The sequence below is a fragment of the Carcharodon carcharias genome, chromosome 3, assembly GCF_017639515.1.
Source record: "Carcharodon carcharias isolate sCarCar2 chromosome 3, sCarCar2.pri, whole genome shotgun sequence".
Classification (NCBI taxonomy): Eukaryota; Metazoa; Chordata; class Chondrichthyes; order Lamniformes; family Lamnidae; genus Carcharodon; species Carcharodon carcharias.
In genome coordinates, this window is record NC_054469.1 from 69,159,570 (window position 1) to 69,184,043 (window position 24,474).

Genomic DNA, 24,474 nt, shown 5'->3' on the forward strand with positions numbered 1-24,474 from the left:
ATGACATGGTTCTGTGGGGTGCCAACAGACTCTCATGGACCATCCTCAGAAGGGATTGAGAACAGGTAGCCAGGGAAGTCAACTCCTGGAATCTAGACTTCTTGTGGCACTGCTGCTAGGTCCGCAGCACCAATGACCTTGTGCGAATGGTCAAGGGTATTAAATGCACCTTCATATGATATCTTCTGCCATCAATTCACCAACTTCCAATGTTGCTCATTGCCCCACCTCACCCCCACCCCCATTACTCAACCAACAGCACTCTAATACTTCAGACTCATGTCTATTATCCATGTTATATTCCATGTCACTACCACACACCTACCACTACTGCCAGCCTTACACTCATCTTTTGTTACCTCCACAAACCTCCCATTATACCTCCCATGACAGGAGCATCGCCTAAACACGGTGCTACACAATCACTGAATTCTACTCTCTTGCAGGAAAAGGTTGCACGCAATAGAAGGGAGCAGAGCGCAACTAATAGGGGGCAAGGATGCCTGAATTTCCTGAACCCTCTGGAGGAGATGCTTCTCAACTTCATGGCTCCAACTGCGATAAAGCCCATGGCATCTGCCATCACTGAAAATATTACGGGTGATAGGATTTTCCTGCCTTTCCCTTCTCAACCCCCAGCTCATCCTCATCCTGCTTTCTGGTATGATGAGCAAGTTGCTGACCACATGACTATACCACACCCCGGCTCACCACAACCTTCTCCTTCTGATTTTCTGATTTCAGACACCCAAGAACTGCTACATAACCTTCCACAGCAACCCACAGAAAAGCAAGGAAATAATAATCACTTAATCTGACACTCACAGGCACCAGCTCAGATACTGGCACTGTGCGTACCTTGGAGACCAATATAGAGTTGGGATCAATTCATGGTGAGTCACAAGGCAGGAGAGTGTTACAGTCATGCCAGGGTAATGGATGGTACATTTGCCAACTCATCAGATGGCAAGTTTGGAGACAGGTTGTGCTACAGGGGACTCAAATAAGAACCTTGATGGGGTGGCATACATGAGAGCTCTGATGGGCATGCACACTGGGAAGCTGGGCACATTGGCTGGCCTGCCAGACAACCTCTTACCACCATCAAGGATAATGGAGGAGTCTAGCTCCAACTTAGCAGAGGGCGTCATGCAGAACTTTCCCTCTCCACATCCTCTGTTCCATCTCCCTGTCATACTGCAGACCCAAAGGCACTGCAACTACTGGCCCCATACCTGTCGCTACCTTTGTTGTGTAGACAGATCATCAAATCCTCTGCCCTTCCTGTGAGCTTGCAGCCACACTCCCTGCCAAATCCAGAAACTCACCACACCATTTCTTAAAAAACATTCAAGAATACTTCCAGAGACTTTGCACAAGTGGAAGTTATGCAAAATTACCTTACCTACAAGCTAGGTGTCTGGCCCTTTGTAAGTAATGCTTGTGCTGGGTCCCTCTTCCAATTGAATGCTTGATGTTAGTAGGTGACAAACACATTTATTGAATGGGCCTGTGAAGTCCAAATTTGGAAAATGGGCATCTCATCATTTGAGACATCACGGCAGTAGCACTTCAGTAGCTTCTGGTGCCAGCCGGGACACCTGTCCAAGAGCCCTTCTCAAAACGGTGTGCCACACGAGCTGGCAGCAGTACCCCCAGGATGATACCTGCGATCTAAATTTCACACCCTTTGGTCTTTTTATTTGGTAATAAAATGAGAAATGCTTCTTTTACCCTGATCATCCTTCACATGTAAATGCTACTTTTGACCCCTGAAATTAAGGTATGGGATACTACAACATGAATGCTATGCCTTGCTCTACTATTTTAAAAGCAATGTTAACCCATTGAAAATTAATGGATTGATAAATGTTCCTTAAAAAGGCAGAGAAAAGAATATCATATTAATATATTAAATATTCATTTGCAAGTAGCCCAAAAGGATTACCAGGTACAAACAGATAATAATGAATATTCAGACTGATGACAGAGCTATAAACATATTAAGGGAGACAGATGAAACTGGATGATGTGTCAGGAGAAGCCAAATAGGGTGACTAGCAGCTGGGCATGGTTTCTATTGGGGTGACACAAGATTGTAAAAAGACAATGTGCTGCTGTTGGAATAGTTACCTTCAGATCCACTTATAAAGTAAATGCAGGGCCAGGAATGGAGGGGCGGGAAATCAGTAGGCCCAGCTGAGGCTAGGAGATCAAGTTAGCCAGAGCAGGAAGAATATGTGGAGGTCAGGATGTGAAGATGGGCAGACCAGGGCCCTGGGAGTATTCAGAACAGGCAGGCTTTTTCTCATCTTACATTCTTACACAGCTTCAACTTCAGATAAAGAAAAGTCAAGAGATCCTACTTAACAGCTTTGCTGCACGCTAGTGTTGATATCACCCTGCTTCTCATGAGCTCTCTGCTCTCATTTTCTTTACTGTTTTCATATTATTTGCTTGCACAAGCATTCTAGGCAATGAGCCAGAAGAGAGAAGAATGAGGATACCGTATTCTTAATGGGCTGTTCAAGTTGGAGGGGAGGAGGAGGGGTAGGGCTGCTCAATTCAGCTGGCAAGTTTATGATTATTTTTCTTTTGAACTACTTAATTTATTGATGTGTTTATTACGTTGGAAGTTTTGCTTCTAGAGATATGTGGTAGGGGTGGGTGAGAGAGTTTCAGCCAACCTTAATTTGGATTGTTGTTTCATATTTTTGTTTGGGAAGAATATTTTTAGATTGGAGGCAAGCAGGAGAATACTTCAATGTGATTGGTTGCTTACCCTGCTTGATGACATCACTGTTGCTGAGTGTCTGGAGATCCTTTGACTTTATGTCAAACCTCATGAAAGGGGAAATCTATGCCACAGAGTTTGCTAGATCTTTGTGGGCAGCTTTTCTCAAGGTCAGCTGTGAACATATTCGTTTCACCACTGACTGCCAACGTGTTTGGCACATTGGAGTTCACACAGCCAAAGGCAACAATTTGGGTGCAACAATGAGGGAGCTGGACTGAGACACAACTCACATGCTCTGTCACAGATGCAGCTGAAATTGCCCCCAATAAACATGACACCATCCTGTCTCCACCCTACATAAATGGATCAAAATCCAATCCCCATTAAAGATTAATACCAAACATTTTCTCGAAATAAAATTCCATTATTTCTCCTTGTGCACTGACATACTTCCAATTTTAATCAATATTACAAAACCTTTACTTTCTCACCCTATGCAAAATGACATATCTGTTTGAAACAAACATGTGAGTTATAGTAATTTCAGGAACCTGCTCTTTATGCTATTTAGTGATCACCAAATGTAAATAAACTCAAATGAAGCTGGTATCATACAGAAAGAAGGGAAAATGTGAGCTGAGGAATACAACAGTTTCTCTCTAACTTTCCCACATGCTTTTGCACATCCAAATCAAGCAGAGAAAAGTCATCATAGTCTCATCCTGAGCAATGGAGAGCAAGTTACAGTGAAGCTATCATCTGATGACTAGTCAGGGATCTGCAAAATCACTCAAACTGACCACTCTTCAGTTGAAATGCCAAAGCCAGCTCCTGCCAGCCTGTTCAAGTGGTTCAGGTAGATATTATAGATCCCAATACACTATTCAAAATAGAGCTGGTTGTTCTTCCAGTGTCAACAATCCTCCTTAAACTAATAACACAAAAGCAGATTAATTTAACATTCATCTCATTGCTGTTTGTGTAATGTTGCTGGAGCAGAATGGCTGTTGCATTCACTGACATAATCATCATCACACTTGAAAATGTATTACTGTGTGACTAATTGAAGCACCCAATACAAATATTTTTAATTCAGTAGTCATTTGCACAGTCTCACTTCACTTGAGCATTAAATCTAGGATGAAATTCCAGTATTTAGGGAGCCCTTCACTGTTATAGCCACCATCTTTCAGGTGAGACATTAACCTGAAGACCTGTCGGCCCTGCCAGAATGCATGTACAAGGATTTGCACACTTTTTCAAAGCAGAGGAGTTCTACCAGTTACCAATGTTCATCTCACAACAAACTACCCAAAACACATTATCTGGTCATTCTCACGTTACTATTTATGTGAATTCACTCTGTGTCACTTGGTTGCCACAGTTCCTACCATACAATAGTTGATTACATTCCACTAGCTGTAAAGGGCTTTGAGACATCCTGAAGTACTGAAAGTTATTAGATAAATGCAGGCTTTTCTATCATACTTATTTGTCTTTTACTTAGTATTTAAATCGAGGAAAACTTTACCCCATCTATGTTTTATGGTCACAGCATCATCTCGCCCATACTGTTCATCAGAATACACATACTGGACGGAATTTTCCTAGATTTGCATAAGATGCCTCAGTGGGTGGGAAAAGAAGTCGGCTGCAATGGCAGGTTTTCTTGCCGCATCATCCCATTCCTGCCTCATTAATTTTGCAGACACTGGGAACACATCGTCTTGCTGGCGGGCGGCCTCTGATTTGCCCGGCACACCATTACCTCACTGCTTCCTCACACAGGGCGCCACATTTAAACTACAACCGCGCGCACACTTGCAGGCCAGGCCTGCTCTGGTGAAGACATGGCCCCAAAATCCAAGAAGAGTACAGCCCCACCTCGATTCAGTGACACATCCCTGAGACATCTTCTGGGCATCGTGGAGGCCCGGCGCGATGTCCTCTACCCCTGCTCTGGCCTCAGGAGGCCCATCAGTCTCACCACTCCGGCTAGGGAAGTGGTGGCAGAGGTGGTCAGTGCCAATGCTGCACACAAGAGGTTGGCCATCCAGTGCAGAAAACAGATGAAAGATCTCATTCATGCTGCCAGGGTAAGGCAACCATCTCATCAATCTCAACTGTTAGGAAATAGAGACAGTTTATATTGATATTTGGGGGTGTTAGGAATGAGTTTTAGCTTTAAAGTTTAAGTTTGATTTGTATTTCTAGATTTGTGTGTTTAGAAAAGGTCAAATTAAGTTTTAGTTTCACTTTTAAAAGGTGCCTGCATTTCTAATGAGGCTTTTACAACTGTTGCAGCTAAGGAGCTAAGGTAAACAAACAAGAGTGTCAGAAGTGGACTGTTGTCTGACAACAGGAGTCCAGAGAGGCAAGTCCCTCTCACAGTCACAAACGAAAAAGCTAGAAACTGCTGTTTTGATTTGGAAGCTGTTGGAGTTCAGCAAGTTTTGAAGATAGCTGCCAGGCTTGAGCAGCCTAGAAGGGACAGATAGTGAGTCCCAAGCTAAAGAAAGGCCCCAAAATCCAGGGGAGGGGAAGAGGGGAAAGTCCAAAGTAGACCTTCCAGTCGAAGGAAGGACACAAACTTGGAAAAGGTCCTGTTAAGTGAAGTTAATAGTGAGTGGCAGAGAGAAAGGCTCCAAGCTTTAGATTTAAAGAGGCAAAAGCTGTAGAAAGCAGATTTAAAGCAAGAACAGCTTGCAAGAGCAAGAAGGTCCAAAGAGACAATTGCAGGTCTGTAACTCTCTGTGAAGCAGTGGTACTGTTGTTGGCTGAGTCGGCGAGAGAGTGTATGTGGAGGACAGCTTGAATGCATCTGGTGAACCAGGGAAGAGGAACATCGGAAGGCGAGTTTGAAACCCTGGAGATGAACCCTTGGGGAAGGTGTCTGAGAGAAAGCGTTGGTTTGGGAAGAGATTCTAAGGCGAGGGCTTGGAGAGTGGAGATTGGAAACTCTCATGTGAAAGACGGAGTTCAGTGAGACTGGTTGGTTCACGGTGTGACAAGCATCTTGGGAGAGTTGAAAGATCCATAGCATCTGGTTGAGGTGGCATCTGTCACTTGGTTTCAGAGTGTGGTGTGTCTGATCACAGGCTGCCATAGGTGTACATAGAGTGTGTACTTACTGTGAACATTAAAGTAAACAATAGCATTTGTTATCCTTACAAATCTGTATATATCTGTAAAAGTTTAGTTATGGGTGAAGCAGTATTGTAATATAGTTCATCTTTTCTTGTTTAATAAATGTTTTATTCTTTTGTTAAAAGTTCAGCAGCTGACTCCTGTGACTCTGTTCAGTAGCCCCTCTCCACATATCTAAACAAACAAACAAAAGTTAGGATCCATCAAGCTGGGCTGCACCCTGGGATCAGGCTTGTTGAGTTGTAACATCAGCTATGGATCATAACACAACTCACAAATTCACAAGGCCATCACACATTTACTGGCTGCCAGCTCAAGGGACATCACCATTAACTCTCTCACACACATCCTCACATCTCCACCTGGCCTCATCACCACTGGAGACTGCCTCCTCCACCCTCACCATCTTGATGCAGCTTACACAGATCAACCTGTGCCCTCACACACACCCTGGGATACCCCCCTTTCCCAGTATAGCTCTCACCCTGCTGCCTCTTCCATTTCCTGAGGCCACTTCTCCCCCTTCCCTAAGCAAGCCCTAGCCTTGTAGCCATTGAAAATCCACCCCCGTCTTACAGCTGGTCTGGTAAGTAGGGACCTGCCCATGAGCCCCCCAAAAAGTGATGTGGTGCTGCCTGCGAAACCTGGCAATGATGACTGTGAGTGCTGCCCGAAGCAAGGTTGGCAAACAATCCTCGAAGTCCTGAGTGAAGTGCAGCTCGTCAGGTGCATGTCGCTTATGTACAGTTGTGAAACACGTTGGCGTGATTGTGTCCAGATGTTCTGTTGTGGGGGGGAGGGGGGTGATTCCGGTGAGCAGGGCTTATAATGAGATGCTGAATTATTGAAATTAGGTTCCTGACATGCAAAGGCAGGAAACGCAGCCCGCCATTGATTGGTGGTGCCAGTGATTGCAAACTTGATTCACAATGGCGTGAAACCAATTTTTAGCCTTCTCACCATATTGCTTCCCCCTGTCAACCCCCCACCTGCCATGATGCCTGGCAAGAATGGGGCCAGAAAATTCTGGCCACTATGTTTTCTACGATATCCATATTGAAGGATTAATGACTAACAAGCACAATAAGAGCTTATAGACCATATTTTCCTCTTTGAGGCTGAAATTGTTTGTCCAGCCTTTTCTCAATTTTGTGATCCCACCTTCTTAGTGGCCATACTCACCCATCATATTTTCCCCCTTCACAGTCAGGGTCCAGCCTCCGAAGCAGGGTGGTGGTGGGGGCAGAGGCAGCCAAGTAAAAGGTCTGCCTATATTTGCTGGCGCATCGGCCTAGCTCTATAGATGAGTGTGAGACCCCTAATCCTCACCCCACCTACCCCTCTCACCCACCCCTCACCCCCCCATAGCCCACATGCCCTCCATTTTCCCATGTCACCCTATGCCCCAATATCCCCTCCATAGCACCCCTTCACCCTCCCATGCCCATTCATCCACCCCATACCCTTCACCTTCCCATGTTCACTCAGCCACCCTCATATCCCTTCACCCTCATGCCCACTCATTCATCCCCATGTCCCTTCATCCTCTCCATGCCCACTCACTAACCCATAACTCTTCACTCCCATGGCTTATGCCCATTCAACTCCCTTGCCCACCCACCCACTCCCATGGCTCTTCAACACTCACCCCACCCATGCCCACTCACCCAGTATCCATTATGCACATATCTCTTGAGCCCTATAATAACATTGGGCAGTCATTGTCATGTTCATGAAATTGTTAAACAAAGTCATTCAAAAACCACTTCTAAAAATGTAATTCTATTAAGTGGTCATAAAACTGTCAAGATAAATAAACTCACAGTCCCCCTAACAGATGTGCCAACAACCCCTGCTAAGCTAAATCCATTAGAGGGGTTTAGAGCTCAACCAAGAAAGAATAATAAGATTCTTTTGAATGATTCAACCTCTGCTGAGTTGAATCCAGTAAATTTGACTTGGAACTCAGCCAAGCATACATAATGGGATTCGACTGCACAGCTGTATAAGTAAACCCTCCAGAGATGAATACATTAAAATATTTGAAAGAACTCAGCCACCTGTTCAGATTTAAAAGCAGGGGAACAGGTGTCGGAACTGTCATTCAAATAAAAGATTAAGGCCAAGAACTGTCATTCAAACAAAAGATTAAGGCCAAGATTTTCTGGTCATCGGCTGGGCTCAGCGGGGGCGAGCAAGAGTGGCCGCTTAACGGACCTCCACCTACGATTGGGCCCCAACCGTGACTTCATGCTGGCTGGCCAATCAGCGCTACCGGGGTGGGAGCAGGAGGAACGCGAGCGCTGACGTTCGAGTATGTGCAATAAAAGCTCCCTAAGGCACAGAGCTGCTTCAGGGAGCTGAAGATTTTTAAAATAAAAAATAAAGAATTTAAAAATGCTAAAAACACGTCCCCTCATGTTTTGTAGGATTCTCAAAAGACACTGGGCAGCATTTTCAAGGTTGGACAGGTAGGTCCATTAATCATTTTAATTACTTTTTAAAATAACTTTAATAGACCATTGATGGGTCCGCACCCGCCAAACTGAAAATCTAAGTGACGCTGGGTGACGTCGGGATGCATGCCCGACATCACCCCGTGTTGTTTTACGCGTCGACAAGTGGGCCCCACCCCCATTCGCTGACTGGAAAATGCTGCCCACTCTGTCACAGGAGGGGACATGTTTTTAACTTTTTTACTCTGTCAAATGAGCAGGGGCATGTTAGAAATTTGTTTGAAAACATTTAATTTTTAAAAAAAATCACTGATCAAAACCTCATCCCAAGCATTGATGAGATTTCGCAAAGGATCCAAAGGCTGCCTGGCCGATTTGCCTGCCCGCCAACCATAAGGTTGGTCAGGCAGTTAAACATTTATTCTATGATTTTAATGGCCTTAATAGACTACTTAATTGTCGGCAGGCACGTTGCCCATTCCTGCACATGCCCGCCAGCTGAAACATCATGTGAGTGCGCGATGATGTCCAGACACTTGCCCACCCAACAAGTGAAATATTCTGCCCTAAATCACAAGGGACAAATGACAGTCAAATTTGAATATTAATACTGCTTAATGCAGAAGGGCACTTTATCCGTGAAAATAGTGGGAGATCTAAAATACCCACCCCGCCATGGAGCCAACAAGGGCCAGAATGCTGCTTGCGGGTTTCCAAACCACCCCCTTTCCCCCATCGTTCAAACTAGCTGGTCATAGGAATGGGGGCAGGACCTCCGCATGCCCCATGTTGGTCCAGCCCTAAGTGTCTTTTGAGAATCCTACAATATCTCCTAAGAAGCCAAAAAAATGTAAATTATATAAATCCGAATTTAAATCTTTAAATTTATATAGCACCTTTCACATCCTCAGGATCTCCCAAAGCACTTTGTGGGCAATTAAGCAGCTTTGAATTCTAATCCTCATTGTAACTTAGGTCAACTTCTCCATCAGAGAAAAATAGATTCATTGGCAATGAAAATAAATTAAACATTGAGGTTATTTTACTTCTAATTGAAGGAAACAGCTGGGCTCAAGTATTATGACTCACCATGGATTTCTAGACTAGCACAGTAGAAGCTTCGCAATCTTTTTGATGTTTATTTTTAGGGCAATACTTTGTATCATTTCCTGAGTTGGGCTAAAAGTTATATTGTAATCATTTCTTCCTACTTAATTGCAAAATATCACGTGTCTATGTGAACATATGGAAACACAAAAGTGAAAAACTTCTGAATTTTTCAGTAACTTTTTTCCTAGACACAGCTGGAATTTAAAAAAAACTGTCACTGGACTGAATTTCATAAAACCAAGCAAATATGTAGCTATAAAAGCAAAATTGTAGATGCTGAAAATCTAAAATAAAAACAGAAAATGCTGGAAATACATAGCAGGTTAGGCAGCATCTGTGGAGCGAGGGACAGAGTTAACGTTTCAAGTTGATGAAAGGGCATCATTTCTGGTGAACAGTCATCAACCTGAAACGTTAGTTCTGTTTCTCTCTCCGCAGTAAGTGGATCGGCAGTTACCAAACAGGAACATTTCACAGGATTCTAAATGGTGAATTTCTAAAAGCCTTTCCTTCTGTTTGCATTGAATAGGAGTTTTATTCAAAAGATTAATTGGTTTGAATTTCAAAATCTTTAATTTTCTTTAAATCAATGTATTTTATTTGTATGTTGTGAGTGCAAATCTTAGAATTGGACTTTTTGTACACTTTGCTGGCCACTGTATTTGCAATCACCACTTAAAAACTTTAGAAGGAAGAAGATTCAGCCTCTAAATGTAAAATGCGAGATGTATTGTGACTGAAAGTTGCTGAACATTCAGCACCATTACATTGCAAACTTGTGACTAAAGTGAGCAGGAGGATTAGGAGAAATTTCTTTGTGCAGAGTTCGTTGGAGAATGGGATGCTTGGTGGTTGAGGCAGTAACCATTGCATGTATTAAGGGAAATTTGCACAAACATTTGAAAAAGAACAACACTGGGATTAGCTTTGGGTTAAAAGCAAAATACTGCGGATGCTGGAAATCTAGAACAAAAACAAAAAATACCTGGAAAAACTCAGCAGGTCTGACAGCATCTGTGGAGAGGGATACAGTTGACCTTTCGAGTCATCAGAACAAAGACATATAGAAATGAGATGAAATATAAGCTGGTAGAAGGGGGTGGGACAGGAGAGCTCAACAGGGAGCCAATGATAGGTGGAGGCCAAGAAGAGACTGCCAAAGATGTCATAGACAAAAGGACAAAGGGGTGTTGACAATGATGATATTATCTAAAGGATGTGCTAATGGGGACATTAAGGGAAGCAAGCTAATGGCAGATGGGCCTAGTGTGGGTGAGCTGGGGGGAAGGGATCAAAATGGGATAAAAGGTGGAGATGAAACAATTCATCAATATAAATTTAAAACTAGGAGGGAAAAGAAAAATATATAGTTGTTAAAATAATTATAAATTATTGGAAAAAGGGGGATTGGAAAGGGGGTGCTGCTGGAGGAGGGAGTTCATGATCTGAAATTGTTGAACTCAATATTAAGTCCGGAAGGCTGTAAAGTGCCTAGTCGGAAGATGAGGTGCTGTTCCTCCAGTTTGTGTTGAGCTTCACTGGAACACTGCAGCAGGCCAAGGATGGACATGTGGGCATGAGAGCAGGGTGCAGTGTTGAAATGGGAAGTGACAGGGAGGTCTGAGTGATGCTTGCGGACAGTCACCCAGTCTGCATTTGGTCTCTCTAATGTAGAGGAGACCACATTGGGAGCAGTGAATGCAGTAGACTAAATTGAGGGAAGTGCAAGTGAAATGCTGCTTCACTTGAAAGGAGTGTTTGGGCCCTTGGATGGTGAGAAGGGGGGAAGGAAAGGGGCAGGTGTTGCACATTCTGCGGTTGCATGGGAAGGTGCCGTGGGAGGGAGTTGAGATGTAGGGGGTGATGGAGGAGTGGACCAGGATGTCCCGGAGGGAACGATCCTTGCGGAAAGCTGCCAGGGTTGGTGAAGGGAAGATGTGTTTGGTAGTGGCACCATGCTGGAGTTGGTGGAAATGGCGGAGGATGATCCTTTGAATGTGGAGGCTGGTGGGGTGATAAGTGAGGACAAGGGGGACGCTATCATGGTTCTGGGAGGGAGAGGAAGGTGTGAGGGCAGATGCGCGGGAGATGGACTGGACACAGTTGAGGGCCCTTCCACCGTGGGTGGAAAACCTCAGTTACGGAAGAAGGAAGACATGTTAGAGGAACTGTTTTGGAAAGTGGCATCATCAGAATAGATATGACGGAGGCGAAGGAACTGAGAGAATGGGATGGAGTCCTTACAGGAAGCGGGATTTGAGGAGCTGTAGTCGAGGTAGCTGTGGGAGTCGGTGGGCTTGTAATGAATATTGGTGGACAGTCTATCACCAGAAATTGAGACAGAGAGGTCAAGGAAGGGAAGGGAATTGTCAGAGATGGACCGTGTGAAAATGATGGAGGGGTGGAAATTGGAAGCAAAATTAATAAATTTTCCCAGCTCCAGTTTTGTGATTTTCCAATTTTTCCAGATCCAGTGGGTTGTTTTGCAAAGAGTTGCACGGACACTGTGGGTCACATGACTGCTTCCTGTGTTGTAAACTTCTATTGTTCCCAAATGCCTTAGTTCACTACAATGGTTGCAATATTCTGATTTCTTACTCCCTTTCCTTGTTCATGCGCTCTTTATGCATAAAATAGTTTACCAGCTATAATTCTATGTTTACTTCACATTACATATTGTTATCTGTTAGTGCAGTATGGGGGTAGGGTGGTGTTCTGCAGTTTATTACTGCAGCCCTATAAATTGCTGTAGGAGTGCTCTAAAATACTGACTTCAAGTGTGAGGGCATGCCGCTTAGTAATGAGAGCATAACTGGAAGATTTAGCAAGAGGAACTGAGTACAGTGGACAGATTTCCAGCAGTTGTAGAATTTCAACCCTTGTTTAGTATTTCTAACCTTAGATGTTTTAAATGGCACTGTCAATATTAACCTAGAATTCTGAATTGTCCATTCATATTTAATTTCATTCAATAGTCAATTTGTTAACATTATGGAGCTGTCAACATTGGAGAAATATTAGGATTGAGAGGTAGAATGAGTAAATGAGACAGATTACAAATCTATAAAGACAAATTGTGGTATACTCATTTTTCAGATGCATCTTGCGCATGTCAAAAGAGTGTTGTTTTAATTAATGAAAAATGGTGATTATCGCTTTTAATAATGGCATTTGTCAAATGCCACCAAATCTTTCTGCATTGTATTCACAAAGATTTTAGTGAAGCACAGAAAAGGGAAACATGCACAGCTTCCATACTGCAAAATCATCTAGCAGCACAATTATAGATTTTGCTTTAAAGGGTCTTCACCCAAAATGTTAACCAGCTTGTCCTTTTCACAGGTATGCCTGTTCTGCTGATTGCTTTCAACATTTTCTGCTTTTCTTATAGATCTCATGCTTCCAAATCTAGGTTGTTAATGGAATGAACATTTAGGATACCTAACAGCAGAGTGAAGTATTGATTGTTACAAGCCTGTCACTAGCCTGAATTAAGAGCATCATAACCTAAGAGCATGCTGGTATCCTACAGCTTATTGGAATAAGTGTGCTCTACTATTTATTGTTACCACCCCAATTAAGATAGGAATAAAATCATGCTGCACCACCAAAGTGCTGTGTCTTGGCAATCACAGAGACAATCCACATCCTACCAATGTCAAAATCTCTTAATGTATATATATAAATGATTCACCTATTACAATAGATTCAGAAAGTGGTCTGTGGTTTGCAGTCAGAATGTTGCCAACCTTATACTTTATGACATATGCAAGACACCTGGGGCAGGATTTTATATTCATCCGGGCGGGCACATGCCTTACCCGATTAGGCATAAAATAGTGCGCAATATCATCGGGCGAGCGTCCTGATGTCATTGTGCACTCATGCAATATTTCGGTTGGCGGGTGCGTGAGACAGTCGGCAGCGTGCCCGCTGACAATTAAGAGAGCTACTAGGGCTATTAACCCTATTAATTTAGTTGTATTTTTTTGCTGCCCATCTAACCTTACGGTTGGCGGGTGGGTGAATAGGCCCAGCAGCCGTTAATTGGCCAGCCAGTGTGAAATCGCAGTCTGGGCCTGATCGTGGGTGGCGGACCATTTCCCGGCTGCTCCCAGGCCCATCCGCCATACCTGCCCAACAAACGGAATATCCTGGCCCTGAGGTGCTATTGACCCGAGCATCTTTTCTTTTCTATCTCTTTCAAGATTCAGTATTTTTGCATAATTATTGTGAATCCATGACACTGCAGAAAAGCAGATGGTTTCAATTTTTTAACTATATATGATCCCTTCCCAAAATCAGTTTCAACTAGAATTCAACATGATGGTATAAAATCACTCTTAAATAAGATTGTTAAGACAAAACAGGTGCCATTGTAAAACATGGGCTCAATTCTTGGCATCCTATTGCATTTATGATTTTGTACTCGTTCCTGAGGAGCTATAACAGTTCACAAGTGCTGTTAAAACCAATGAAAGGTTTTAATTGGATTATTTGAGCTGCTTTCACTGAAGCTTGTTTTCAAAGAGAATCATATAACTAGTAAAATGTGAACATATATACAACAGCTTTGAAATTTAAAAAATATAGGATCCATAAACATTTCAGGCTTTAAAACATCACAACATTTAGTCTCAACTGCAAAACGGACAATGCTTAAGCTCAGAAAATCAAAGGAAATAGCAGCAATCCAAGACTGTTCACATCATTAAGGAATCAATCATTCCTATTTAACTCTTTCAAATATGTTTGTACAAAACTAAAACATTGAAAGTTCTCTATCAGCGATAATTGTGAGTGAAAGGTGAATTTCCTGTGTTTCAATAGGTGCTCTGTCACCATAGAACAATAACAGCTGGAATATTGGGTACAATTCTGGGCACCACATTATAGGAAGGATGTGAACACATTGGAGAGAGTGTAGAAGAGGATTACAAGAATGGTTCCAGGGATCAGAAACAGGGATAGATTGGCGAAGTTGGAACTATTCTCCTTGGAGAGAAAGCTGAGAGAAGACTTGATAGAAGTTCTCAAAATCATGAGGGGTCTGGACAGAGTAAATAGGGAGAAGCTGTTACCACTCATAACAGGACCAAGAATGAGAGGGCACAGATTTAAAGTGATTTGCAAAAGAAGCAAATGTGACGTGAGAAAAAACTTTTTCACACAACGAGTGATTCAGGTCTGGAATACACTGCCTGAAAGTGTGGTGGAGGCAGGTTCAATTGAGGCATTCAAGGGGACATCAGATGGTTATTTGAATAGAAACAAGATACAGGGGTCTGGGGAAAAGCCAGGGCAATGGCACTAGGTCATAATGCTCATTTGGAGAGACAGTGCAGACACGATGGGCCGAATGGCCTCCTTCTCTGCCATTAAGATTCTGTGATTCTGTGAATAAGAATTTTCTGATAATAGTTCACAGTTACCTGGACAATCCCCAGCATTGTGGAATAGCTCTGATGAATTTGAACAATGTGTAAAGGAATTGCATGTTAAAAAAGGTCATTTTAAAATTACTTATTACAAGATTGTTACATTTATTCACAACCGTACTGGAATGTTTAATGGGTGTTTAATTCAGTCATATGCTAGTTCATTTCAATAATAGTATGATTTATTCTGTCAGGGAAGTGTTCTAATTCTAGAAGAATAAAAGGCTTCAAATTAGGTACCCATTAGATCACATTAGCCAGTGCAGCATAAGTGAATTAGTGACAATATGATGCCAACAATCTGAAGGCAATTATAATGCCCTCATGCATCACAGTTAAGTGGGTGACGGCAGAGTCTTCTGTTCAAGTGCTCACATTCACACAGGATGCTGATTAATGCTGTCTGACCGTTAGTGAAATTTATAACTGTGATTGAAAAGGGTTCTGAGATATTCAAGACCTTCCAATCATTAGAATAGGAGAGCAGTACAGAAAGCTACCCACGCCTTTTAGAACTTGAGAAAACAGATTAAAAACCACTAGCTCCTAATATACCGACTGAGTATGTGTCACCTAAACAATTACAGTTATTCCGCACTCATGTGCAGCAAAAATAGCTTCTCTGCTAGCATTAACTGTTTACGTAAAGTCAATGTCATACAGCACAAGTGACATTGACGAGGTGCAAAATATTACATCACATGGATAGGATACTATTGTTCTACCAAACTGTATTATATAAAGGTGTAATATATCAAAGCTAATATTCCTTCTAAATGTAATTCTTACCTGGGTATTCATTCTTGTCTATGTCTGAGCCTCCTTGTAAAGTAAAGCCAAATCCAGAAGGCATGGAATTAGAGGGCCACAAGCCATCCAGGACCTGTGACGGCTTGGAATTTAACCCAGTGCTGTGGCCATTGTAAATCAGAACTTTGCCTGTCTTGTCTTCACCCCCAAAAGGTATACCGATTGCGATATCTACATTAGCGAAGTAAATAGAACAGGATTAATCATTAAAATGGTCAACAAAGACTATATTTCCCAGCATCTCCCTTTAAATATAAGGACATTTGACTTCATATAACCAAAGAACACTCAACATGACTCATATAAAAACAGAAATTGCTAGAAAAACTCAGGAGATTTGACAGCATCTGTGGAGAGAAAGACAGAGGTAACGTTTCGAGTCTGTATGACTCTTCTTCAGAACTAAAGAGAAGTAAAAATGGTGAAATATATACTGTTTAAAGGGGGGTGGGACAGGTAAAACTGGATAGAGGGCCAGTGATAGGTGGAGGTGAAGGAGAGATTACAAACGATGTCATAAACAAAAGGTGGAAGGGGTTTTGATGGTGGTGGTATTGGCTAAAGGAGGCGCTGATGGTGACATTAAGAATAGAAAGCAGGATGAGCAAGTGACAGATGGCCCTAGTGGGGGTGGTGGGAAAAAAAGATCAAAATAGGCTAAAAGTTGGGGATAAAACAATGAATGGAAATAAATTTTTAAAATAATAATAGAAATAGGTGGGGCAAAAAAATATATATGTAAAAATAAAAAATAAATATTTAAAAAAAGGGCATCAAAAAGGGGTGAGGATGGAGGAGAGAGTTCATGATCCAAAGTTGTTGAACTCAATGTTATTTATATATATATTTTTTCCACCTATTTCTATTATTATTTTAAAAATTCAATATTTTATAGGTAATAAAACTAATTCTAGACATTAAAAATATTTGTGACATATGGTACACAGCCTCCTTCCGTGCTGTAAATTTGTATAATTCTATGATATATTCAGGAAGGTAACTGTGAATTTACCCAGATTATCACCTTCCTTGAGAGATTTCTCATTTCCCAAATCTATGTTCAGCTTTTCTACAATGCCCTGCTTTTGTTTTATTTGTTCATGGGATGTGGGTGTTGTTGGCTAGATCAGCATTTATTGCCCATCCCTAATTGCCCTTGTTCAGGGGGCATTTAAGAGTCAACCACATTGCTAAGGGTCACATGTAGGCCAGGTCAGGTAAGGATGGCAGATTTCATTCCCTAAAGGACAATAGTCAACCAGATGGGTTTTTACAACAATCGGCAATGGTTTCATGGTTATCAGACTTCTAACTCCAGATTTTTGTTGGATTCAAATTTCACCATCTGGTGTGGGATTCAAACTTGGGTCCCCAAGGGATTATCCTGGGTCATTGGAATACTAGTCCAGTGACAATACCACTATGCCATCACCACCCCCTAACTCTCTCTAGTCAAGTTTCTGCCTCAGCTTATCTGCTACCGAAACCCTCACATCATGCCTTTATCACTTGCAGACTCAAATATTCCAATGCTATCTTGGCTAGCCTCCCATCCCAATCGACACAAACTTCAGCTCATCAAAAACTTTGCTGCCATATCCCATACTGCACCAAGTGCTCATACTGCTCATTCTTCACTCCTGCGCTTGTTGGCCCAAATTGGCTTCCAGTTGCACAAAATGTCCAATTTAAAATGCTCATCCTTTTGTTTAAATCCTTACATGATCTCGCTCCTATCTTTGTAACCTCCTCCAGACCAACAAACCCTACAACAAAACCTGTGTCTTCAGCCAACTAATGCTTTTGAATTCCTACCCTAGATCTCTTCACCTACTCCTTCTCATTAAGATCCCCTTAAAAATACGGATGGGAATTTCTGGTCCCGCCTGGTGTGAGAATCGTTGCGGGTGGGACGGAAAATTTAACGGACCAGCAAAAGGTCCATTGACTTTGGGCAGTAATTTCCGGTCCTGCAACGGCCAGGACCATATCTCCAATACCTTCTCCTTTGGCTTGGTGTCCATTTTTGTCCACTTACATCTCTGTGAATTGTCTTGCAATATTTCTCTAGGTTATAGGCATGATATAAATACAAACCACTGTTGCATATAAATGCAGGTTCTTTCTTTCTTCTTTTTATCATCATTAGTGTGGACAGAAATTATCTAAAAGTTTATTTGGTTTTAAAGGCTCTTCAACTATTTAAGGATTTTAATGTAACTGCCAATGCATTGATTCCATCCAGCCAATGACCCTGGAGGACATATAACTTACCAGCTTGCCTGCTGCTGCCAAAAGCACAAAAAAATAATCTTTTGCTAAGTCCCAAGATTATCATTTGCTATTCTTGCTTTGTAAATACAGTGAACTGGTTCTGTACATTGGCATGCTTGCGCTTTGATGTAAAACTGCATTATAATACAAGTACATTATGGTCGGCATTATGCATGGTCATTTTTTAAAAGATGGCAACTAATAAAAAGGGTGTGAGGACAATTTAGGAATTGAAGCTCTGGTTTTCAGTGCACACAGCATCATTATCCAGGGACCTGGAGAAGAGTGGGGACATGAGGCACTATATAAATATGGGTGCACTGGGTTGGCTTTGGCTTTGCTCCCAATTACTGCCATCAAAAAACCTCAAGAATGCAAGGTAACAACAAATATTACAATGATGCACGAATTTCCTAAAGTTAGGGACAGCTGCATTGTAGATTGAAACTACAATTGCGACTGAAATGCTGTTCGGTCTTACAGTCACCTTCTGGCCAGGAATGTGATGTTTTGTACATGTATGCTTGCACACATGCACAGAGATCCACTCAGCAACATCCAAAACAGGACAGCCGGTTACTTGAAAATGTTGTTTCATATTGGCTTCAGTTGTTCAGTTGGTGTGAAGTCAAATAATTGCAAGATTGCCTCCACAGGGTCACCTCGAACCACCAGTCTAAATTTAATTCAGCTGGCTGCATATCTGGACTACATTGTATGACTTTCATTGAAACAATGCCAAAAGTGATTTACATTAATGTAAACTGTGCAATACAACTGTCTTATTAACTTGTCTCTTTCCCAGTTTCTTTTTGTATTTCTCACAATTCTATATTTGTTCACTGTTGCAATCATTAGTTTTTTTTGAAGATTTCTAAACATCTGATTGTTTAAAATAATTTTTGTTTGACTTTTGTGGAACACACAGATTGTATGTGATGTCTGCACAAATTAAATTATAGAAAGCTGCAGCAAACTTGGCCAGCATCAGGAACACTAACAGGTCAGTCCAAAGCACAAGTTCTGTTTAATGCAACTGCTCTGAGATGCATTTAGTCTACTTCCCCATCCTGTTCCTTCACTGTTGCTGGGTCAATATCCTGGAACTCCCTCCCTAACAAAACTATGGGTGTACCTACACCACATGGACTGCAGTGGTTCAAGAAGGCAGCTCACCACCACCTTCTCAAGAGCAATTAGAGATGGGCATTAAATGCTGGCCTAGCCAGCGAAGGCCACATCCCGTAAATGAATTTAAAAAAACATGCTTCACTAGAGTGGTTGTAGAGGAAATTGGAAAATCTCCGTGAGGCTAAACATAACCTGGAAAACTGACGCTTATGATATTACAGATCTACATTAGCAGAAAGTACTTGTTTCCCCCAACTTCTCTATAATCAAGATGTCACAGACTTTTTTGTCCACATAATGGGCCGTAACTTCCTCAGAGTGGCGATCAGTGTCGGACTGGCACTCCGTGCCCACTCACCTATGCCAAATTTCTTCCATGCCTGTCTCGTGATTCAGGATTGGCGAGATCCAGGCAGCGCAGCTGTCTCTGAAGTCCAGCGTCACAATCCAGCTCCAGCAAATTGAAGGCCACCCCCCCTTTCTTACAACACTAGCTGCCGTGAAGTAGGTAAGTTTAAAGGTCCGATTGAAATTGACCGACCAGGGAGAAGATAAATGGATAGGATTTGTGGAGTGGGGGTGTTCAGAGATTGGATGAGGATAGGAGGGGGTTTTGGGCATGGTTGGTGGGTGGGGGGGTGGGGGTGGTTGGTGGTGTTGGTGGGTGTGTTGGACATTCGGGAGGGGTTTGGTGGTTCGGACATTTGGGAGGGGATGGGAGATCAGACATCTGGGGTGTTGGGGGCTCAAACGTTTGGCAGAGTGGGGGAGGTTCAACATTCTGGGTGGTGGAGTTCGGAATTATGGGGGGGTTGGATATGCAGGGTGGTGGGGGGCTGAGATGGGGTGGGACATCAGGAGGGGTAGGTGGTTGGAATTTCAGGGGCTGGGGGGATGTTTGATATTGGGTGCGTGGGGGTCTGGCCAGGTTGGGCCTGCAAGGTGGCCGGGGGTGGGGGGGGGGGGGGGTCAGGTGAGAAGTCACGTGAGGGTGGAGGGAATCCCATGCAGGGTCAGGGGGTGGGGAATACTGTGGGAAGGTGCTTGGTCAGGGGTGGGGGAGTCCCCTATGGGATCAGGGGTGTTGGGGACTTCCGTGGGGGTTTCGGTCCAGATCTTTACAATTGTTATCCAGAAGTTAGGAGAGGGTTTTAATTCTTCTAACTTTTTCTGGCCAACTATTGATATAACCCTGTTGGAACCATCCAAAGTTTGCATTTTAAATCACATTTTCGGATGGTCCGCAGTGCAGTGCAATTGTCCAGAGGAAGTGTGCACTTCTGGGCAATTGCCATGCAAACCCTTACCTGGGATGTTCCGAGAGGGATTCCCTAGCACATCTTTGGGGTACACCCCAAATCCAACACTGGGCAGCTTGGAAGTTATGGCCCAATATATATCTAATCAAGCATTCAGAAAGAACTCTGTGCTTTACAGTATTGTAAGCCAAGGATTATTTATGACAGTCGTAACACACCATGATATCCATCTTGATTCAAATCTGCCAAAGGTGCTACTGCACTGCCAAATCTTCCAAATACTTCAGTTCCTAGTAGTCTCTGAGGGTCCTTGAAAAGGAACTCTTCCTCCTGCAGGTACAGATAAACCAGCCCAACTTCCTTCAACTTTCCGTCAGACTCACGGTCCATGAAAAGTGGAGCACCGACTAACACATCATCCAATCTGTGAAGCATGTAATTTAGAACATGAAAAAGACAAGGGTCAGAATACATTATCTTCTGCCTTTAAATAGTTTGTTGCAAAACTTTTGGCATGAGAATGAATAGCAATTACATTATGGTGACAAAAAGAATGTATTCAAAATATTAAAATGGATTTCAGTTTGATGACAGTGGCTATTTACCCATTTTGCACTTCAATATAAATTTAAGGACTGCGTTATTAAGAAATATTTTTATTGCCAAAATCATAATTACAGTTTTTACAGTTTCTGGAGAGAACCTCTAAGTTAAGGAAAAAAAAAACAATGGTCAAGGAGATTTCTCTAATCCTATATACAGGATTAGAAAATCACATTTTCACACCGGTTATATGGGCTGGGATTCTCCAGCCCTGTGGTGGGCAGGACCCGCTGTGGGCGAGGCGGCGCCCCAGCTAGAAGTCCATTGGCTTGCGGCGGGACCGGAAGATCCCAGCAGCAGGTGGTGTGGAAAATCCTGCCCATTATCTTTTTCTGAAAGCTACAAAAGACGCATTCAAAGGATTAAACCATTGAAGCAAATTGTTCATTTGAAAGGCTTTGGCATAAATTCACTGATAAAAGAAATGCTTGCAAATACATCAAGGGAAGTTAAGGGAAGGTCATGCGTGGCTCAAGGTCCCATCAAAACATTGTGGAAGTAGAAACTACATTGTTTGATTTTCTTCCACAGTTGCTTTTATGCACAGTTGGTATTCTTAGGTCAATACCTCTGTGCCAATTTCCAGATCAGAGGGTAGGAAGCCATCTGCTCCCAGCCCTCTAGTAGCAAGAATTATGAGGAAGTAGGCAAATAGGCGTGTGGCCTTATTTCCTGAGGAAGGTGGGATGCCGAGTGTCAAATATTACTTGACACTTCCTCCTTGAAGATTCAACTCGCATTTTGAAACTTGCCATTTGGTAGCCTTGGGTGTGTATCTGTTTCCTGTCCCTTTCTGATATAAACATGCAAAAAACTGGCTGAACTGTGTATTGTTTCTTTCATAAACGAATATAGCTGCAACCCCAAGGACTGTTAATGAAGACAGAAACTCACAGAATTGTTCGGAGTACAAAGGCTCAGCTACGTACTGTCTCTGGGTCAAAATCCTATAACTCCCTCCCTAACATCAATGTGAATGTACCTACACCACATGGGCTGCAGTAGTTCATGAAGGCAGTTCACCACCACCTTCTCAAGGGCAATTAGGGATGGGCAATAAATGCCAGCCCAGCCAGCAATGCCCATATCCCAAGAGAGAATTTTAAAAATGAACTAAGAAATGCACATTTAACTAGGTAGAAAAAAGCAGGCCAGGCTGAGGTAAAGGACAAACAGTAATCTATATTTATATGGTGCCTTTAACATAAAAAAAGTCCCATGGCACCTCACAATAGCTGTATGAGAACCAGATGTTGAGACAAGAATGGAGGGATGGTGGAGGGGGGTTGATGGTGGTGACCGAAAGTTTGGTTACATCATTTTAAAGATGGAGAGAGAGGTGGAGTGGCAGAGAGACATGGAGCAATTCCAATGAGCAGATCAAGCTCTGGTGGGGTGAGGTGGCGGGGCTAAGTGGAGGGGAAATGTGGAGTCAGAGAATAGTGTGTTTCAGAGAGGATTTAATCTGTAGAATAATGCAGAGGCTGGGTGGGCAAGGCCATAAAAGGGTTAATTAATAATAAGGTTCACTGAAAAATTATTAACAAAAAGGAAATCACACAGAATTAGAGATTTCCTTGTGACTTGGGTTGGTAATTGATTGAGTGGTAGAAGACAGGGATAAAGGCGATGTTCTCTGATTGGCAGAGTTTGACAAGTGGTGTTGCTGAAGGTTTTGTACAGGGAACTTGGGTTTTCAAGTACATTAGTTACTTGAATGAAAGACAGTGACTTATATGTCCACGTTTGTAGATGACACTAATTTAGGAGATATAGTAAATTGTTTTGATGTGAGCAGGGCAAAGACAGACTAAGTGGGCTAGAATATATGCTCAGGGCAGGCTCCCTGCAACCCAGCATAAATGTCAGAGGTGAGCCCACTTCTGCTTGGCCAGCTTAGTGCCTGTGAACGAAGGACACCCTCCATCCCTTCCTGGGAGGTACAGGCAAACCCAATAGGCTTTGTTGGGTGGCCTTCCCAGATGATGAGTTTCCCACCTACAGCTGCTTGAATGCCATTTAAGGGCCTCAATTGGCCTCCGGGTGGGAAGGCTGACTTCTGCTCTTCCTGTCCAGAGCTTAATTGGGGGAAGTCAGGAAGGTGTCAGGGTGCCCACCCCACTCCCTCCCACCCAATCACACCCCACCCTCTCAGAACTCGCCTCAGGGAAGAGGCCTTTAAATTCCACCTCATGATTCTATGTTCATCTCTGATATTTCCTGCAGCATTTATTAAGAGGTAAGGCTCACCCGTCATTGTTTATATCCGAGACAGCCACAGTGTATCCAAAATAGGAAGCCATCTGTGGATTAAAAAATGGGAAATGAATTATTGGAGCCTTGCATCAAAAGTAATCATCTTACAATATTTAGAAGGCAGCTGCACACTGTTTTGGGAGATGATGGCTCTCGCCTAATGAGGGCTACATCTTTAATATTTCCTCCACTCTTCCTGAAAGCTGCTTAATAGGTTGAACAGATCCATCAAGGTAATGGGCAATTTCACCAAGTATTGCTCTTTGTAGATGATGTACCATAGAGGTGCACAAACTGGACATCCAACCGATAACTACTGATTCTCAAGAACTGTGAAGAGCTACCATCACCCAAGAGAAAACAGAGCCACACATGGCACCAGGTAAACCTTAGATTCCACCCTACATTCTCACCAGTAGCATACACTAACTATAGATCAATTCAGTTATTTGGAAGTGTAATATAATAAATGTTCTTACTAATAAGGAAGCACAAGCAGACAAAGAAAACAAAATCAGCATATGGGTGTCTAGATTCATGTGCATAGTGTCAGCACAACATCATTTAGTTGTATATGTGCTAAGCACGGAAATAGGCACATTGTGAGGGAACTTGAAAAATTCCACATGTATCACTGAGATTGATATATCAAATGGGAAGAAAACATTAAAAGAGCAGTTCTTTTAAGAGTCATTACCACCAATACGGGAGCAATGTTTAGAAGTGCACATTTTTAAAAACTCATCCACACAATTCAGATGTTGATGAGGGGCATCAGAAGCAAGTGATTTGGAACGGCTTTGGAAGCTAATAAGCTAACTGTGCCTTTTGTAGGCCAAAGAGACACTGCAAAGATCATGTGGAAACCAATCTCAAAGTTTACAATCTCCCTACTTTTGACTCGGAGCACGTGGAGCTGGATAGACATGATGACATACTGTAACAGGTTCTGGCATCTCTCACCTTTGAAAGCAAATATTTGCTTGTGAAGTTGAAGAGAAAATAAAAGGCAAAACTACAGCAGTGCAAGGTTCACACAAAAGCTGCATCCAGTGGACATACCAGAGTTCTGGTCACCATCAATGTGATAGAAAAAAACCTCAGTGTTTATAACTTTTACAACACAAATGTTTTACTGCTGTCTCCTCTCAAATGGTTTTGGGTCCCAATATAAATTATTCCACATTATGTTATTGCGTCAAGGATTCAGCAGTAATTTCACTATTTTTGCTGCTACTAGCATTACTTAAATT

The 24,474-nt window shown here is 42.6% G+C and overlaps 1 protein-coding gene and 1 long non-coding RNA gene across 3 annotated transcripts in view; one reads left to right on the top strand and one right to left on the bottom strand.

The window, feature by feature from the left end:
* itga8 (integrin, alpha 8) overlaps window positions 1-24,474 on the bottom strand; it is a 291,418-nt gene that overhangs the window by 190,327 nt on the left and 76,617 nt on the right. The window contains exons 11-13 of the mRNA XM_041183667.1: window positions 23,216-23,268; window positions 20,581-20,786; window positions 15,678-15,869 (exon numbers count right to left, since the gene is read on the bottom strand). Of these exons, the coding sequence (XP_041039601.1) occupies window positions 15,678-15,869; window positions 20,581-20,786; window positions 23,216-23,268 (451 nt within the window). The remainder of the gene's footprint in view (window positions 1-15,677; window positions 15,870-20,580; window positions 20,787-23,215; window positions 23,269-24,474) is intronic.
* LOC121275881 overlaps window positions 1-24,474 on the top strand; it is a 111,858-nt gene that overhangs the window by 10,723 nt on the left and 76,661 nt on the right. The window contains exons 2-4 of one of the 2 annotated variants that reach the window (XR_005942585.1): window positions 8,314-8,355; window positions 23,491-23,603; window positions 24,056-24,110. This is a non-coding gene — a long non-coding RNA (uncharacterized LOC121275881). Of the gene's footprint in view, window positions 1-8,313; window positions 8,356-23,490; window positions 23,604-24,055; window positions 24,111-24,474 lie in introns of those variants that run through there. The other variant, XR_005942584.1, reaches the window with a different exon arrangement.